General features: G+C 40.7%; 1 protein-coding gene across 2 annotated transcripts in view; it reads left to right on the top strand.

The window, feature by feature from the left end:
• The window catches only part of LOC124172067, a 547,471-nt gene that overhangs the window by 466,319 nt on the left and 60,663 nt on the right, over positions 1-20,489 (top strand). For both annotated transcript variants that reach the window (XM_046551477.1, XM_046551485.1), the window contains one exon: positions 14,954-15,054. In XM_046551477.1, the coding sequence (XP_046407433.1) occupies positions 14,954-15,054 (101 nt within the window). The remainder of the gene's footprint in view (positions 1-14,953; positions 15,055-20,489) is intronic.

The following is a 20,489-nucleotide window of genomic DNA, read 5'->3' on the forward strand; positions in this document are numbered from 1 at the left end:
CGCATCTCAGAGTACGAAGAGTCATAATCGAAATCCTTCACCTCATTAGCTTCTTTCTTAATACTTTGCGGTAGAAACATTGAAAAATACTCTACATATCGCGACTGTTTCATTTAACTTCATGTAATCCGCTGAATTCACAATGCTGTCCGTCGGTGTTCCCACATTTGGGCGAAATGCGATCCCAACTTTCGGTAAAGTTGCATTAAAAATGCAAACTATTACTTCAAGATATTTTTAATGCTGCGAGGAAAATTGTCCCTAAATTAAAAAATGAAGCCCTAGGTAATCTCCCGAGAGAATAAAATTACCATGGAATCCCTGGCTTTCCGTACGCAAGGTAAGCATTGGGAAGTCTCCCCTATCCCTCCCCACCTGGTTTGGAAAAAACTTTCGTGGGAAATTCAGAGGGATGTAATGTACGTGGATGAGGAAAGGGTTAGAAGGGAGACTTACTTTGAATGAAGGGTTGAAAATTAACCTATATAAATTGTCATAAAAAATTTAGTTAACAATTTAATCCAACCGTTACTTTTAATAATTGTTAACTTTAAATGTTTAACTGTAAAATTATTTATCAACACTTCATAGATAGCTCTAATTAATTTGATTTATTAGCTTTTGGCGTATTGTCTAGCTGCGCAAACTTGGGTACATAGCCACAGACCGATAGTTAATTAAATTTTTGTAATTTTCTCAGAATACTCATCTCTACTGCAATAAAACTCTGTTAATAATGTCGAAAAATATAAAATATGAAGATTAAAGAACTATCACTTGTATGGATCGTTAAAAAAATATACCCCAAGTAAATGAAATAGTGATACCCGAATTAAAATTTGCTCTTCTGTTTCTTTTGCATTTATTCCGTTACTTTTAGTAACCCTCAAACTACCCAGTTAATTTCATTGTAGTTTAACCTATGTAGTTAAACATTGAGATTAACTTAACCATTAATAAGTCAAATTCTTTTGGTTACATTCCTGGCTCTTTTCAGTGATGAGAGGAGGCCGCGGTAGAAGCGAGACTGAGGAAACACGGTCCCCACTTCCGCTTCAATCCACAATCCTCATGTAATTGCATTCCTTTGGCCTTCCCTCGACACCGACGACGCCTGCAGTCACGTAGTCGCGGGAAAAAATCGAGCGGCGACCGCGTCTGTTCTCCATCCGCTGCGCGTCCCTCCTTCGTCTTCGTCCGACCTCCTTCCTCATTCCTCCGCGGTCTCGCAGGCCATCCGCCGACTACTCCTCTTGCCTCTTGAGGGGGTTGCAGTTTCTGGGGATGGTTAGCGGGACGGCCGCATCCACGTCTCTGTCCTCGATCCTCCTGCCCCGCGACCCCTCTTCCGTTTGTCTTTCGCGTCTCCGTCTTGGTATGCGCATGTTGGGAGTATCTTGTACATTCTCCCATTGTGATCCTCGGTCAGACGTAATGAAGAAATGTCTTCCGGTTCCATGGTACACTGATTCCTCTATTTAGTGCCGAAAGTTGTGTGAGAAGATGGTGGTGACGGCTCCGAATTCCCTAATTACAGAATAAAATAATTTACCAATTTGATTAATGTAAGTTTATGTATCGCTATATTTGTGCAATGCATATCATGAGTTTCTTGCAATGCTTGCAATGCATTTCGCGTGAATTTCTCGGAAAAAAAAATTGTTTGAGTTTCTATTTTAGCTACAATTATTATTTTATAACTCCATTGGCAAGTTTCACCAAATCAAGCTCATAGTTGACGTTCTAGTTGGATACATGGTGTTATTAAATGGATGATCGCCCTGCAATTATCCGTCCCTGTAAAGATTTATTTTTTGGAGCTTGTTTATGTCTCTTTCCTTTGTAAATAGCTTTCTCCGTGGAACTAAGATATTTTGTATGATCTTAGGTTTTCCCGACGTATCAGTTAGAGAAAAGTTTCTCGGGTTTTCCACCGGTTGATGTCGTCCGAATTCGGAAGATCCCCTGAGGATGATCAGCAAGTCGCGGATCGAAACGTCGGGAGACATGGACGACATCAACCGGTGGAAAACCCGAGAAACTTTTCTGCAACTAAGATATTTTGCTTGCCGAAATCCATAATCATGATTTTCAGCAATAAAATGAGTTTGCAAAATTAATTCAAGGTGTTGAATTTGTCATTACTCACCTGTATTTTCATCCCAGATTCACCTCGCTCTATCCTTTCGGCTCGCCTCAAAATATCGGTCCGTGTTCATCTAAGTGCGTATAAATAAATGATATTTTTGATGAAAAAATAGGAAGTACTCAGAAGTTGATTGCATTCAGTGTTGCTTAAAATATCCAAGAAAAAGTGGGGAAACGAGTACTTGATATGAACACGGTGGATAGGAGTCGCAACGTGAAATTAATTTAACGTGTGTTCTGGGTCGACGAAGGGAACACCCCTGAGACAGTGTAGAGTGGGGTGGAGAGGGAACGATGATGAGCGAAGGTTATGCATTTGTAGGATAATGCTTGCTCATTGCTGAGTCTCCGAGGTACCGCGTGCCTTGCCCCGCGGAGCGACAGCCATGGCGAAAAATATGATGGCGGCTACGACTGCCTTGTTTTATCCCGTGCCATTTATTTTTGCTGTCATCTTTCCTTTCTACTAAAGCAACGCTTCTCCTTCGGTGACTCGCGAAGGATTCACTCGCGCTCAAAGTTGTCTCACGGGAGACATTTCGCCGGCGTGCAGTTCATGCATTTCTTTAAGGTCTTATTTTCCATTCATCGTACTTGAGTTTATTTGTAGCGGAAATAACAGAATGAAACACGAATGTTCCAACGTTTTAGTAGTTCACTTATATCCAATTACTACGCCGTAAAATCTCCCATAGGTCTTATTTTGGAATCAAGTAGAGATAAGAATACTGGCAGAACTATTTGGACTGAGGAAACTGTAAGTAATACATATATGTTCTAAAAAGAAAGGGTTAGAGCAAATAGTTACTTAACCGTTCGAAATGCTTCATTCTGTGGCTATTATATATTCAGATTGTTATCATTCCGTTTTTGAAACGTCGGAAAATGCCATGAGTTTAGATCCTTACGTTATATGCGGCCCATTTTCGTACGTTAGAAGAACAGAGGTCTGCAAGGGAAAACATTTGATTACTTTTTTGCTTTTAATATTTAGTATTTTCGCATAATTGATTGTGAGAGATATTCAGCTCAATAACTTGGTGAACCCAACTGCTCAAGGTGATCAACTGCGTAATCTGGACGTATGGATATCGCCTTCCGAATAGCATACATCGTTGTCACAAGTATCAGCTAAACGTTTACCGTCGTTCGGAAAAATACAGCAGTAATCCTTACACCTTCACGTTTAATATCTCATGTGTCAATGCTCATTTATCAGGGTCTCCAAGTATAATCGTCCCCATTTCTTCACCATGCATGCGTTTGTGTTGTCTCCCTTGGTTCTTTTCCTGATGCATTTTCCTTAAGCTGCGCTCCCTTTCCCGTAATTCCCACGCGGTGGGTGATGAATGTGGCTGTCTCCGTATGAATGCGCATTCTTAGCCTAGTCTTAGCCGCCAGCTGAAAGAGACACGAGTGTAATTAAAGTGGTAAGAATTCTTCGCGCGGTGTTTATTACGATTGGAACGCATTCTTCGCCAGCCTTAGGGGCAAGGGCATATTTTTTTAATTTTGCCTCGAGCCGTGCCATTCGTTCGGTCATACATCATTCCACAAAATTCAATAAATCGCGAGGAATAAATCTGACGGCTGCGAAGGCATATGTACGACTTCGTCCTTGTGAACGCTCGGCACCTGAAAGCAATTATCAGCAGGCGTTGTAATCTCGCTTGGGGGTTGCGTTTCGGTGGATTATGTACTTGCGAACACGTGTGAGGCGACCCTTCTGTCACGGAGACAAGGTGGTGACTTAAAACGCCTTGATCATACCCCTGATCTATGGAATGTAAGGGTGATGCTATGAAATTGTTTCATTTTATTGATGTGAACGATCCTCGATCGCACTTGTATGTGTACACAGAGTAGGTGAGTGCTACATGCCGCGAAATATTTTCATTTCGGAGCGTATGAAAACAGAAAAAGGCGAAGAAAGAGGAATATTACCATTAATAACATTCTAACCGCCTGTGAGAATTCCATTTAGCCGTCGTCGCGATATTTATTTAGTGCCTTCCTGCGGATGAGGTTAGAGTCTAGAATATTTACATAGTTAGCGAAGAATTTGATATCATTCATATTTTTTTATTTAATATTTAGAATGGGTTGCTTTTTTATTCCTGCTGTAGAAATGTATCTTACTAATCTAGGGTAATGCTCTCTATTTTCGAAAACAAGAATATACATTCACTTATCCGAAGGGAAAAAAGACCAAAAAAATGGGGTACACCATTATCGTTGACGAAGTGAGGCATTTGCTTTCCCATTTCGTGAACCATGATCACTCTCGTTGATGTTTCGACGAATGTAATGTGTTTTTTTTTATCATTTTCTGTGCGAATCCAACTTCTTTTTAAGTTAAATATTGTATCGAAAGTACGCGAGGGCAACGCAGAAGCGTTTCAATTAGCAGATCTATTAACCTAGGAATTATTGTGGAAATGATTACGTGACTTTTCTTCGACGATTCCTCGTGATGGAAATTGGTGAATGTGCTGACGTGCAGTCTATTACATTGTCATCTAATGTCTTTGACAAAAAAGTAACTTTGAAAATTATTACATCCTGAAACAAAATTAAGAACTGTTTGCGGGGTATTAATGACTTCCGGATGTCTGTGCAATTAACATTATCGATTGGAGAAGTTCCATATTAGCCAAGTACTCTTACGCGTAATGAGCCTTTCGTTGTATGAACTTGTATTTTTCTGCATTCCCGGGGCCCTCTGAAGGCTGATTTATTTTTTGCTGCAGAGAACTCAGTCATTTTTTGCAATGGCAAGTCAAGTAATGGTTATTTATGAATGTAATTATGGTTTATGAGATACTATGGACTGACTGCTGACTGGACAGAAGGTAATATGCTGTTAGTGCCAAAGGTTGGATAATTAATTCTTGGCTCTGATTATTGCTTGGCAACGGATCTTCCTATTTCACCGATAATTTTCGAGCGAAGATTTTATTTTACAATAAGATTTATATTGTAATCATGATGAATCAGTTAAGTGTTTCCTGACTTTGGCCTCTTATCCATTACAACTTTATGATTTTAGTGGATGAAATGAAACTCTGCCATTTATTATTCCAAAAAAGATATTGGGGTGGAAAAGAGAGTTAGTGCAAATTTGATCGAAATGGTGGACAGAGAAAGGAATTGAGAACTGAGGTAATTTTGTAATATTGAGGAAAGAACAGACCTCTAGATATATTTTCAACAAGGGGTGAGATATTCAAACGGTACGTGGTGGAGAGCTTAAGAGACATCTATTGGAGGTGAAAAAATATAAATAATGAATGGAGAATTTATTCCGAGGATGGTCCAAATATTTTCTTATGTGTTGATCGACCACCCATAGGTTACCTTGAAAGACTGCAGGTTGGTCCATTTTCAGTTCAGATTTCGGAAAAAATCGGAAGCACGCATGCATGCACCGGAAATGCCAGTCGAGAGTTTTCCTTCTCTTCGCCGGCCTTGGTGACGGCTGGGTAAATTCTTCGCCTGCCAGACCGAAGGTCGCGGATTCGAGTTCCGCCTGGGTTTTTATTTTTTAGGTTTTATTTAGGGGTTTGGTGTTTGTGTTCGTTTAATTGCTCATTGTCATGAAAATCCCTATGCAAAGGCTAAATAGCGCTGTTTTCGGTGTTTTGGCAATGAACAAATAAATCTCTTGACTATGTGCAACGCTGTAATGCGTTTCATTGGATCTCGTCGAATATCACCTTCACAACTATCCCTACTCACTGCATCAATGCATTCTAAAGCGTGACTCAGGCTGTTGCTATGAATCGCAGGAAAACCAGCTCGAATTCCACTCCTCGCGCAACTGACCAGGTGAAAACTCATCGGCGACGGCTGGCAATGCGCGGTCAATCATATGTTTATCTATCATCTCCGTCAATGCTGGGATGGAAGATTTCACCGCTCACCAGGAAACGTACCTCTATGTCTTTCTTTCTTCCTCTTTTACCGGTGCGACTTCGAGAGGTGGAGGTTTTATGCGAAGTGTGTGGATGAGTGGTGGATGGGATGGAATGGTGGGGAGCGGGCGAAGGAGGTCACGCCGGGATGTGGTGGGGTCAGGCGCCGCCAAGTGCGTGACTGCCCCACGGCCAAGATTCGCGTTCGGGCCTTCGTCTCACGTTTATACTTCTCTTCGGTCTTGACCTCTCTCTCTCTCTCTCTCGACGACGCGGAGAGCTCAAGAGCATCACTGTTGTCCGAGGCGGAGTTTCTTATCGAAATCAAAGGCACCTCAGCACTTGCGAGGGATTCAAATTGCCCCAATAAGTTTCCCTCCGTTGAAATTCGTAGATTGAAATCTCACTCCTATAATTTAATTTATTATTATCAACGGTGATCCTCCCATTTTTGTATGTTTGTGTGTTAGCCGCCATTGTAAATAATTAGTACGAAATTAAACTGAAATTATTGTTCTGTTACTCCGGGTTTGGAAATCGGTCGAAACCTAACACATCCACCGGAAACGTCTTCATTTATTCCGTGGGACAATTTAATGATCATACCTGCGCGAACTTATTCTCTGTGTATATTCATTTCTACATCTCAACTTGCAATCAATCTCTCTTCATTCTTAAACCATTAATTCTTCATCCCCCTTTCCTGTTAACCTGAAATCCTGACTTCCTTCTTTGCTCTGATTAAAAAACACTTCAGCAATTATTCAAGATTCATATAAGTAGCTTTCAAGCATACACATAATGGTTCGTTTTTTTTATATTACATTTATCACGGCGAAAATATTCTAGGAACTTTAATGCGAGATGGGATTGAGGTAAAGCCTCTACAAGTCCCCAAAAAAATCTTCCCTTATAGCTACTGAAATGCATGCAAAAACATGGTGGAAAGGCAGGAATTCGTGTTAATATGCTTAAAAAGTGTTGCTGTTCTGTAGCGTGTCCAAAATTGAGAAAATGCTTTTCGTAGAGAGAGTACCGCAATCCTCCTTCATTTCACCTTCATCTCCATTCTTACGAGATGGCACGAGTGTAGCGGTGAAGACGCAATGCCTGCTTATGCCCGCCAGGTCGACGGGAGAGCGTATCCCTCGCTGTTTCCGCGCGGAGGCCATCTCCGCCCTACTCTATGATAGTGGCCAGCTGGTTGAGTAACGGATCATTGGACGTGGAATTGTTTGTTTTATTCCGACTTGATCTACCTCACTCAAAGAAATACGCCGGAGTTCTCCCAGCGTAACAGGTTCCGCTCCTAATCGCTGGCTACATGAGCTAGCGCATCGTGGTTTTGTGTTATTTTTTTTATTTTTTTAAACTGGAATATCTTGCTCATAAAGTAATTTACATTATTGTGAATGGCATTAGCTGTCTGTTTTCATTTTCTGTCTGCTGTAAATCCTGCTTGCTGATTCGTTATAGTAATAATTAATTTCGTTTTAATCATTTCTCTTCATTTTCTCTCTTAACTTTTGGGTTACTATCTTAGAACATTCTCTTTTATTTCGCGAGGAAGTTGTTATGAGAAATTAATTGAAGAAATACTATGGTAATGACTCTTTTGATAAGGAGAAAGGTTTTTCTTCGTTTCTTTTGCATTGTGATGCTATTAGGTTGAGTATATAAAATAAAGCCTTATCATATAAATATTATTTTGTTCGTGGATCTTTTGTCAGTGCTGAAGGTGTTCTTTAATTACTTTCCAATCGGGAGAGGTTCCACGAAGATAAACCTGAAATCGTTTGGTATTCATGTTTTCTTTTAGGGGTATTGAAAACATTAACCTGAAGTGAGGGTTCATTGAAAGGTTCAGTATCAGCAGAATTCCGGAAATATTAAAACGAGGAAGTCTGCTCTGTCATTATTTGTTTCAAAGCTTTCGCACATGATGATATCAGATGATTGGTCCGCAGTAAATAGTATCCAAATACCGATCGCTAACTGTACAGTGTTGGGTTCAAATACAGGTATGACCCTCTCTAACCTTTCACAAGCCGTATGATTATACCGTATGCCTTTTTTCGGTCGGATATCCTCGCGGTGCCGCTGCTGGAGAGGAAAAGACACGCCCTCTTATCGTGATGTTTTAACAACAGAAACGTTATAGGTCGTCTGCGACAATCTCCATAGGAGTTCCTTGAATTTTTTCAGTTTGCGTGGAAGAAGTGCCTCCTATTCTTCTTTCAAATGGGATATTTTCCAGCCGTCGCCAATTTTATTCTCATATGAATCTATATTTTATTTTAAGTATTTCAAGTTAAAACTGGGTTCCGGGAATCAATATTTCAATTTACCATGGGAAGAATACTTTAATTGGAATCCTTTAATCGTTTCATTCTGTTTTTTTTATTTCCATTAAATAAAAAGGCAACCTAAATTGAATTGTTTAGGTCTTGAATGATACACAAAGATTTCGTACCGTCCAATTAAGTTTAATTTCACAAACTCTACTATACGTGGTTGCAATCGCCTTCATTATATGATGATAATTGCTAGCCGATTTGTGATTTTATATGGAGTTTCACGGTATCCCTCCGGAAAATGTTGACTTAATGATTAATTATTATTTATTTAAATCTTCATTTCAAGAAAATTTTGGGAAATGATCGTTATAAGCAATATACTTTAAGGTTCTATTCTAAGCAGATATAATTTTTTTATCCCTCCCATAGAAATGGTAAAATTAGCATCATAATTCCATTTTAGAGCTCGGAGATAATAAACTGATGATTAAGCTCGTTAAAAACGGAATGCCACAGTTTTTCACTTGGAAATAAAAAAAACGTATTTATTAGGTCTGAGAAATTAAATTTTATCCCCTGATTTATTTTTTTAAAAGGAAACTCGGGAGTTCCTCAACTTAGGTACTCGTCGTCGCTTTCCCCCCCTCCCCCCCCCACTACGTCTTTCAGCCATATTTTCTTCGTCGGTGTTTCGGAAGAGGAAGTCGGCGATGAGTTTGCGGAATCTGTTTGAGGTAGGTTTTTAAAAAGGCATCTCCGCCGACTCGGGGAAATTCATGGGCCTTGGAGATTATCGGATGAAGTGGTCTTTTTTATTATTTCCTCCTCTTCCCCCCCCCCCCTCTCTCTCTCGCTCTCTCTCTGTCTACCTAAGTTCGTAAAGAACCTGAGAAGAAAACTCTTTTGTAAAAGACGGCTGGCATCATTATCTTAGCTAATTGAATTCCCTATCCGTCGGAGACTATTCCTAAGTAAGAATATAGGACTTTTTGTCGTGGAGACAGATGAGGTTTAATAATCGTGTGTTGGATCACTACTGAGATATTTCGCGTTCTACTAATTAATAGTGAGCCAAAATAACTATTTACTTCCTGGCTTTTTGTTATGATGGTTTAGTCTTAATTAAAGGGCATGGAATTCCTTCAAACAAACACTTCAATAAGTATAATAGAATGGTTGGTAAATCTCTAATGAAATACGTTCGTTAAACCAAATAGGTCATTATCTCTCAAGGGTGCATCCTTCGTGATTATTGCAAATAGCGGAAATTGGCGATTGCCAAACCCAATTTGAATATTCTCTCAGAAAATAAGAATGATTTTTTGTGAAACACCTGTTATTCAGCAATCAACCTTCTCTTCCCATCACTTCATTGTCCCGTCTATTCAATTCCATAGAAAATATTTTGTATCGATTTGACGAATTTATGCATTTCACCGAAAACTCTCCGAAAAAGATGTTTTTAATAATTTATCCCCTTCAAGTTTTAGTTAGAATTCTGATTTATTTATATATTTCCACACCACCGAAAACAGCACTATTCAGTCTTTAACATCGAGGTTTTTAGATTATATCTAACAATCAAACGCACACAAACATCCATGCCCTGGATTAGAGTAACAACCCAGGCGGGAGTCGAACCCACGACCTAAGGCTTGACAGGCGAGGACTTTACCCCGCTGCCACGGAGGCCGGCAAATTGTAGCGTTTTTTACATATTTTCTATAGTTTTAAAATTAGTAACTTATGTTTCGATGTTATTCCATAACTAACCACCGGTCACAGTCACTTGTGGTTCTCCTGGAGCCTATCAAAAGCAAAATATTTATCCTGAATATTCCCTATCTTAAACATTTTATACATGAGATGAGCCGACCGATAAAGTTCGTCACTAAAAAGTAATCGAAATTATTTTAATCTGGACCCTGTTAAAATTTTCCCATTCTTAGAGGCCTCTTTAAATAAGTGGTACGGAGGTATAAAAGACTCATTATGCTTATTAACCTTATTATGAATCTGATTCCTGTGGGACCATGAAAGCTATCAAATTTTCCTGTGCCCTTGCTTTGGTTTTCAGTCACCTAACGTAATTGACAACTTTTCAGTTTATCCTCGTATGGGCCCCGAACTCCTTATTGCAGTTCTCGGATATCCCACCGATCGAAGAAATATTAATAATAAAATGCGATTGTGGCGGCGGATCTTGGATCTGGCCTTTGTTTGCCTGAAAGAAAATGATTCCGCCTTCTTAAGCCCATCTTTGGTTCTCTCGTAATCGTATCTGGGGTCCTCTGCTTGTCCCTTTTGTCATTGTCAAATCCCATTGGATGTTCCTAGGCCGGTCGCCGCGCTGCCCGCCACAGTCCCGCTGCCTCAAAAGAATGGATGGCTTCCTTTTCGGGTCCCTGTAACACCGCAGCCGAAAGCGCAAGGCCGTGGATGCGCAATGTCGGCGAATGAGACCGGTCGAGTGAGCTTCCAATTCCCCTCCTTTTGTAATTGGAGAGGGAATGGGAGAAGGCAGTCTTAGAGGGCGATCAAAGGAAATGAGAATGTGACCGGAATTAGATGATAGGTATGATGAAATGAGAGCAAAATCTTCCGCTATCCTAAAACGTTTTCGACGTGACTTTTACAATAATTAACCTGTTTCTTACTCTCTCGTTAACTATATGTTCATCAGTGGTATTACATTGCAGTTACGTTATGAAATAATTTTACTCGCTACTCAATAATTACATTTGTTTAGTTTCCATTATAGCATTGTGTTATTAAATCCTGAAACATTTGCGACGGGGCATTGGCAATAATATGCCTGAATCTTATTCTGTGGTTAATTATGTGTTCGTCAGTGATTACGTATTGCAGTTTCGTTATAAAATAATTTCACTCTACTCAATGATCTCTAATTATATTTGTTTAATTTCCATACAAGTATTTTATTTCTAATGTGTTGATCACAGTTAGTATTTCGCTTATTCGTTGCTTCCATGGTAGTATAATGGCGTAAGTGCGAAGCTTCATTACCATCGCAAATCATGTTAGAGCACCCTACCCAAACTCAGCATTTCAAACCATCTGCCTCTTCGTGCCTTGATTTGTTCATGGTGTCATTTGCTTCGCACTCTTACCAAAGACCTCCTTCTCAGCTTCTCTTTATGTAATTTCTGGTTTCTTGTACATCTCTTTCCTCCACATGCCATTGCATTAAAAGATTGCTTCCGGGAATCAATCTGGGTTTTCCCCTAGAGGCCAAGTATTTGGTTTTCCCTAGGCACTAATTCATTGATGCTCCATCGAGGAACGTCTGCCAAACTCTTCTCTTGTTATTCCCTACGCGTATTTACTTTTCTATTAATGTTTTATAAAATTTGATTATCAACATGGTGCTAGACATTAGTGAAAATCAACATCAGGTTTCGTAATGAACTGATGTGCTTCCAAATTACTTGGCGCGTTATTTGCTCTGGTTGTGGTAAAATAAAAATGTATCTAAAGGAACGATGGTAGGCATTTTCCAATTACTATTCTGAACACTTTTCCATTTACTACGCATGCAAGCAAATCTTTTATTTCTCATAAACTGTGTGTGAGATGACGGTAAATCAGAAATAGTTTTCGAAACTATATCGTGACAGACAGGCTCTGTAGGAGGTGACAAAATGCGTATTTAGATGCGGAATTGTGATTTTCAAATTATCTGAAGCGGAGCGGTTCATTTTAGTAGCTCAGGACCACAGCAAATAATGGATCTAATAAGAAATTGCTACTGATTCTTACTGTAAAGCATTAAAAGCATTTTTCGGCTCGAAGACATCCTCTCTCTCCGTCCAACCGTGTAAACCTTGTTATTGCTTTTAGGCGCATATAAACACTGCTTAATCGAGTGTTACATTCCGTGGAACCACTTATTCTGTCGAGGGCTTTCAACAAATACCCATCGCCTCAATGACTTCGATCTTCTCCACAGTGTTTCCCGCCAATTTTGACTGTCCTTCTTCTCTTCTCTTCTCCATGAAACTCTTGAATAACGCCCTCGAGCTAACACATCGAGTTATCATCAGTTACCGGCCGCAAAGAAGTTTATAACTTACACGAATGCTTGAACCATGAAGGTGAAAAAGCAGCGAAGTACTTAGACAAGGCCCTTAAATCTACCGCTCCATCATCCTCTCCCTCCCTCATACTTCCCGCTCCTTCTAACTGCCTCCAAGAAATGGCGCCTCCTCGTAAAGTCCCATTCTCTAGAATTTTCCGCCCCTTTGGCAGTCTTCTTGGCCGACCTACCCCCCCATACAGCAGAGGCTGTAACTCTTTCCTCTCTCCCACATTTCTCTCCGAACCAACCCATCCCCAAAAAGGCCCGATACTCCTTTCAGACTACGAGGGTTGCTACGCTTGTACCTACCTTACTTGCGTTCTCACATCATCTATATCACGTGAAATCCATAATAAGGCTCCAAAGCTAGAAGTCAACGACTGGCAAGTTGTCGAAATGATATGAATCATAATGCATCATGTTTCGAAAGGTTAATTAATTAAATAAATTTCGTAAATATTGGCAATGTTTCATTTTTATATATTATGTTTTTATCCTTGTATCAATTCCGAAATGGACTTTTTCGAATGTGCGCAACTTAAATTTTACTCTTCCATGGTAGTTGTCGGTTAATACTAATTATTAAGATTTGGTTCCCTCCTTTTCCCATATTTCTCCACCCTAGGATACCGCATTAGAGTTATTAGTCACTGTGTCTCTACAACAACACTGCTTACCACAGTGACATGCCGGAGTTCATGGGAAGAGTTTAAATAGGAGCGCAAGGATTTGCCTTTACTGGAAAATTTTACATTATAAGCGAAAGGACGCACGTGTGTTTGAATGGGGTTTTATCCTACCACATCTCCCCCAGCCCCTGCTCAGCCCTCCCTCAATCTCCCCCCACCACCCTATCCACCCCTCATTTAATTCTTTCCTCGCTCCCTCCTCTTCCAACCCCCTCCCACCCTACCCTCTCCACCCTGCAACCCATTTTCCACGGTCACCCCTTCAACTCCCCAACCTTTTCCTTCGCCGCGTTCCCTGAGCCGCTCGTTTGCTTTATACGCTCTCACAGCGTGTACCCGTATGTGGTTTTGCGTTTGTCACCGAGGCATTACTCTTCTCTCTCTCTCTCTCTCCCATCCCCACCCCTTCCCTTCTCATAGCACGACGAAGAGGGAAATATTCCGCGTTCCCTCATCCTCCCCTCGCCCGCGTTCCTCCATTGTCTGCCCCACTACTCCTCCCGTTCTACGCGATGATTTTCTCATGAACCTCTCCTTCTCCTCTTCTACGGAGTAATTTTTTTATACTCTCGCCGTTTCTCCCCCCTTCCCCCCACGCTCCTTTGCCCTCTGTTACGTACTTTTGCCTCCCCTTCCTCCTTTCCCTCCCCTTCCCATTTCTTCCCCAATATTTTGGTCGTTACGACGTTGGAGAGGGTGGGAATTTTCGTGTGGAATTTGCGCGCTATGTGGGTCGGTGGTGGATGGCGGTAGTTTTTACAAGTTGACTGCATCTTTTGAATTCCGTCCCCCTGGATGGCGTCCTTCGAATAGATTTTCCCAGATGGCTAGACCGCCGCGCCGCCTTCGCTAGTCGGCCGCAGCCTTTACCGAAAAATTGTTTTAAATCGAGCGTGAAGAGGGCGTGATTTTTCTCCGTGTATGAGTGATGATGCTAGTTCCACCCTTGGGTAATTATTTGCATAGTTGGAACGTTGACCTGTTATCAAGGTTGTTTTGGTTCAAATATTTGTCATTTCTAGAATTTTAAAGGAAAATATAGCATTATTTTATGATTCTGCCGTGTGTATTTTGTACGTTACGTATTTGTTTTTAAGTTGTTATATTTTATTGTTTGTGTACGTATTTTTTATTTCCCATTTCTTCCCCATTTTGGTCGTTGAAATTTATGCTTTGTTTTGGTTTGTAAGTTTTTTCAAGACTTGGTCATACGTGTCCGCATTGTGATAAATAAGTGCGTAAATGTAGTGATTTTTTTATTCTGTTTTCTGGAAGAAAATTTTAAGAGCAACGAACTGCGTTATTCATTTCTAGGCTCAAAGTGTGGAACAATATGTGTAAACGCTAAATAAAAGAAAAATTTAGCCGGGAGTTCCAAAACGACAAAAGTCCATTCAAAAAGGTTTTGAGACCATTTTTTGTGTTTATCTTCAAAACTACCAGAACTATTCTATTCCACTTTTCTCCTTGGATATGTATGTTACTGAATGCCATATCCATTGCTAAAAAATTAAAGCTCTTATCTCACCAGACATGTACAGAAATCAGTTCTTCTCTAGTTCTACCCGGTGAAAAATTCCGGTTTAGAATTCGAATACAATTGTATAATATTTTATCGCATTCGATTTTTTCAGGACGTTTCCAATTTTGTATCAGTTACCAATTGCCAAAATTACGCTTTCAAATACTGTATACAGTAATTTTTTATTCGTCTCTGCGTTCAAATCGAGCCGTGTGCTCGAAGTCCACCTTTCCATTCTCAACGCTGTGCAGTTCATAAAACGTATCTTTCTTCCCCTTTTCCAGACCCGCAGCCGCCGTGCGACCACACTGACGTGTACGGCATGTCCGGGAAGCCGGGCAGCGGTCAATTCAACTATCCGGCTTTCACGTTTCCTGGACCGCAGGTGAGTGGAGTGTTCTGCCCTGACCTTCTCGCTGACTTACTCGGTGTGGGTGAGATGAGGCGAGGAGGGTCTGAGGCGATCAGTTAAGGAAAGTGAGGGCGGCCTCCAAGGGTGGCCACTGGCCCCTGCCGCGGAGGAAAATCCCTCTGGAAGCCATATGTGCTCCCGCTCTGGGTATATGCCATTTTTCATTCCGCGATTGTCGGCCATTCTGGCTCTAATTCTTTGGAAGTAAATGAAGCCATAAAATGTGACTGCTGAAACTCATTTGGGAAGTATTCCTGGTTAAGCGTCACCTGGAGAAAGCTAGGAGTGCTAAATCACATTTACTTATGAAATAACTTTTCTTTCTTGTCTACTTAATATCTTGGCTATTGTTAGTAGTGTGGTAAATTTAGCATGAATTTCAGTAAAGTATAATAAGGTGATGGATTCAGAGAATACTTTAACCTACTTCTGTGAAGTTGTAACAGTTAATGATGGAATAAAATGCTTGTAAAAAGTAAAAACCAACTTTAAAGTAGGCCTGGACCATTATATTTTTGTGAAGGAATAAATAAACGTAATCTCGAAGATGTGTCAACGAGCTTAATTATGTTCAAGATCAAATTCTCTGGAATTTACTCGGTTGGTTTTGCAACTACGTGACTAACGACATTCCAGCTGTTGAAACAATGGTGCACCAGCTAGTGGGGCTGCTAATACTCTAGAAAAAACGAGATATCATTAAAGCAGTACACTTAGAGAGCCTGTAGTCATTCATTTATATCTTTATTCATTCTTATTGCTTTAAGTATTAACTAAACATTCAGATTTTCTTCATATGAGTGATTCCTTATATTTTAATTTGTCCATCTTTACTTTCTGAGGGCATGTTCTCATATCCTCTATCTTTAGATTTTTTCATGATATTTCCAATATTTTGTCAGTTACCAATTGAAAAAAAAGTGCCTTCGAGTAATACAGAACGTAACTTTTTATTCATCTCTGCATTCAAATGTTATCGAAATCCACCTTTTCCTCCTCTACGGCGTACAGTATGTTAACGTATCTTCACATGATTATCTTGATAAATCCTGCTGTCTTTTCTCTGACCAATTGTGTGTCCTTGTAGTTTGCAGTGCGTGTTGAAAATGTTTCATTTGGAAAGCATTTTGACGCTCTCGCAACCACCTCCACCTTTCCCATCTTTTGGTTTCTCCCTCTCCTCGTCTTCTTATCCTCCTCTCCGTCTCAACGGCGTCACACATTCGCTGCATATGCCCCAAATTTATTGCTTCCAATATCCGGACCGAAAGGAAATCCCCTTGCGGGTCACCCCACCCACTATCTCTCCCTGACTCTTCTCTACCTTCCCCCCCCCCCCCCCCCCCCCCATAAGGGTCATCCCGAGAGGAAGCAGTGCCCATGGGACACTACCCCGTCTTTCTGCTCTGCAAATTCAATCGTTTGCCCGTAAAAAGAGTTCGGGGATCGCCTTTTCAAGCCCCCACGTATAGCCTTCGTCTCATCCACACTCCCTCCCATGCCGAAAATTTCGGTCAGCTTGCTCCAATTGTGCAAGTGCGTGCTCTCCATCCCCATGGTCCGGATATATTTCGCTGCTCCCGTAATCCAGATTTATTTTTGCGATTTTGATGCATTCCTTGATATAAGGTTTTCCCAGCGTAACAGTTTTTCATGTATTATTTGAAATTTAATTTTTTTAATCTTTCTTTAAATATTTGAATAGGATAGTATTGTATAGTATTTATCTCAAGAACCTAGTCCTTCAGACTCTAAGAATATGTTACAGTTATGACATAAATGCACTCTTCCGGTTGAAAAATTTACACAGATACATTTCCAAACAGCACAGAAGGCCATTACAGATATAAAAGTGATACACATTAGATAATGCGCGAATTGTTGGCCTGAGTACCACAAAAAATAACAATCCCCGTCACCTACCGCCATCGCACTAACTTCCAACATAATAAGTTCTGGGTGAAAATTTTAAGTTTAAAGGACTTATATATTAAGTTTTTAAGAACTGATGAGAACTTAAAAATTCGGTTCACGCTTCGTTTTTACCTAATAATGTTTCATTATTTATTCATTTTTATGAATGAATTAAGAGTAAAAACCTGCTTTAAATATGAATAGGGTGATGATTGGGTTCATCTTTCCCAGTGTCCAGCATCCAATGAACCCATCGGAGATGCTGAATTTTACGTACCTAAGTATTTTTAGCTGCATAGGCAATTTCTCGGCCAGGCGGCTGGCCCCGTCGCATTGAGATTCGGCGCTGGTCCTGGGTCTGGGCGCCACAATGGTTGTCGTCCTTCGATCGTCTCTTGTTTAACGTCCCCTTCCCCTCCTTTTTTCCTTCAACCACCGGCGACGTCGGAACTCGCCTTCGCTGACCGGTTTTTACTGCGTTCGTCTTTTGGAAAATCGAGAAGTAAAAAGTACATTTTTTCCTCAAAGTCATTCTTTTCCCCGGTAAACCCGCGACCCTTTGCGCTCTGTCGCTAATTTGAGGGGAGTCACCCAGAATAATGTTTGGCAAAAGCGCTTTTCGCCCTCTGCGCGAAAGAAATTCCGCCAACTTATGTGATCATCCACCCTTTCCCCCCGACACCTCTGTGACTAGAAAATTGTTGGTGAGATTCCTTCGATACGGTTGTATGAATTAAAGTGGTTTGCTTATTTAGAGTTTAAAATTTTACTTAAATTAAATTGCACATGATTTCTTAAAGATTCCACATTTAATGCGGAACAAATAAGTTTCAGTGATCATTAATTTTATTTTGAAGCAGTTCCACAAAGTTAGTATGAAAAAAGTGAACTACATGCATTTTAAGGCAAAAAATGAAAGAGAGGCATGTATGTTACTTGGGCTTAAAATTTCTAACATTTTCGGTTTCCATGTAACAATGCTGACATGATTCGGGAAATTTTCTCGACTTTACGAACGCGTAGTTTCAATGTTGACCTCGCTCAGCTCACGACTACTGCTCAATGGCTTTTTAGCGCTCTGTTTGCAGTTACTTTAAGAAGGTGCCTTTCCTTCGACGATATCTTTTCTTAGTACTCGTCCTCTATTCTCTGCTAGACGTAAGCGTCCTTATTTTGCGGTGAAGACGTCTTTTTCCTCATTTCCTTTCGGCTTTTCTGTATTTTCTCTCTGGACCTAATGGCATTATTCTTATCGTGATGTTTTTTTCCAGGGTGATTATTTTTTTTGGCACTGGTTCAAGAGGCCGACTGCTCTTTGTTTCCGATCGTCAAACGCCATGATTGTTTTTAATCACGCTCTCCTCTTTTTCTTCTTGTATGTCTCGCGAATGTATTCATTGTTTGGTAACCTTTCGGAAGAGTTGGTCCATTGTTTGCCGGGATCTCATTCATCGGTGGAAATAAAATCAAGACCCATAAGAACTTCACCGCGTCGAGACGTGTTACAGGAATGAATGTGCGTTTTTTCGCTGTAATATGTGAGCATTTTTAATCTCATAGGATCGTACGTAATGTGAATCCCATTTAGAGAGCCAGTACATAAGATAAGATGCTTAATAAGTGGGTTGAGCTCAAGACAGAGATGTTTAGTTCCAGTCAGAATAGAGTTATTTCTTTTTTCTAATCTGAAAAGCTTTGATGTTAAGTAATATGTCAATATATGTATCAGTGTAGGGTAAAATTTTCACTAAAGCTTTCACAACAATGTATTGTATGCGTTATCTAATTACGATGTAGTTTCTGGAAAAATCGATCTTAACGCACTCAATTCGAAAAACCTTTCACTTCAGTTCATTATGTTGTATTTATGCAAGATAATTGACTATTGAGGCTTTTATTTTTAACGCTAAATAATCAAATTAGGTCAAGATGGTGAAAATTATATAAAAATACATATTTTTATGTAGTCTTTGGAACCACCACGATTTTTGCAAAAAGGATAAAATTGAATAAAAACTGCGTCTTCATATATTTTCAGAACAAGTTCTGTTTGATGTATACTTTTCCCAATTTCATTCAATATATTCAGCAGGTATCATGCACGTATTGCTACAACGGGAAGATGCTTAGTATTAGTTAGAGAAGCATCAAAATAAGCCGCAGGCGTGCGATTTTTATACGTCCCGTTGAGGGGAGGGGGAATTTACTTTGGCGATGTCCAATAGTTTCCCCTGGGATTCAAACCAGGAACTCTTCGGTCGACAGCCGGTCGCTCTACCTACAGCCTACGCTCTACACTTATGTCATCTGCTGAAAATTAATATTTATGTCACAACGAATTTATGGAATCGGAAACTATTAACTCTCACATGGTACGTTTAGGTTCTCCGTGGTCTTACTGCTAAGTCTTACTGTATGTAAAAATAAAAACTCCATATTGTGAATTTAGCCTCACCGATTCTCCAAGTGATACCTCGATTTTTTTGTGGTGATGATGAGAGTGGAAGAATACACAAAGGAATGTTAAAGCGGGTGTGAAAAACTTCCAATACCTTCTAATTTACTAATATGTATGATTTCCACCATATTAAGCCTAGAGCTACTCTATAAGACCGCAATATCAGTTGAGAGTTAAACTTGTCCGTTGGAAAGTAAGTAGCTTCGTGGGTCTCTTTCAATGAACTCGTTGCCACAATGTCATGGCTGTGACTCTTTGAGTAATCTCTCACTCCTCGAGGGCAAAATCTGTAAAGTGACCACCCTCGCCCTCCGTCCTTCCACTCCCCACCACTGTGCAGTGATCCTACACGTTCTCTGATGGCGCCTACGGGCAGGACCGCTAACTGCCGCCACCGCTTCCAAGTGTTTGGTTTGCGGGATGATCTTCCCGTCGAGCGGCGCGCGAGTGGCAAAGAGATTTCGAGAGGAAGGGAAAACATAACGTTTTAAATCCCTCCAACCCGTATTGCAATCTGCACTCTTACCCCCTTTCTCAACCACCCCATACCACGTATTTCCCCTCCCCCACCCTGCGCGCATATCCGCCGCTTCCAGCCTCTTTCCCATCCCTCCTACCCACCACTTTAACTCCTTCCTGTCTGTTTCCATGATCCCCAAATCCGCCCCAGAACCCCGTCTCTTCTCTACGTGTCATCTTTTCAATTCCCCATCCTCCATCTCATCTCATTCCCCCCGTTTTTTCCACTCCCCCCCCCCCCCACCTCTATCCTCCCATCTTGTGTTTATTCTGAAATTAAATTTCAATTCGTCCCCTTTGTGTCCTCTCCTCCTCCCATTATTTAGCTATCATCAGAAACTCATACGGTTTTTATAGCCGTCGAAGTGCGGCGTACAGTCACTCCCTTTTCGTCGGAATTGGGTGCGTTCGTGTTTGTTGGTTCCCCCTCGGTGTCGTCACTTTACCAAAGCCCGCGCATCTCGTCTCAAACGGACTCATTTCTTTTCGGTCCGCTCGGCTTGACGTGTTAATTTCT

This window comes from Ischnura elegans, chromosome 1 (genome assembly GCF_921293095.1).
Source record: "Ischnura elegans chromosome 1, ioIscEleg1.1, whole genome shotgun sequence".
Lineage (NCBI taxonomy): Eukaryota > Metazoa > Arthropoda > Insecta > Odonata > Coenagrionidae > Ischnura > Ischnura elegans.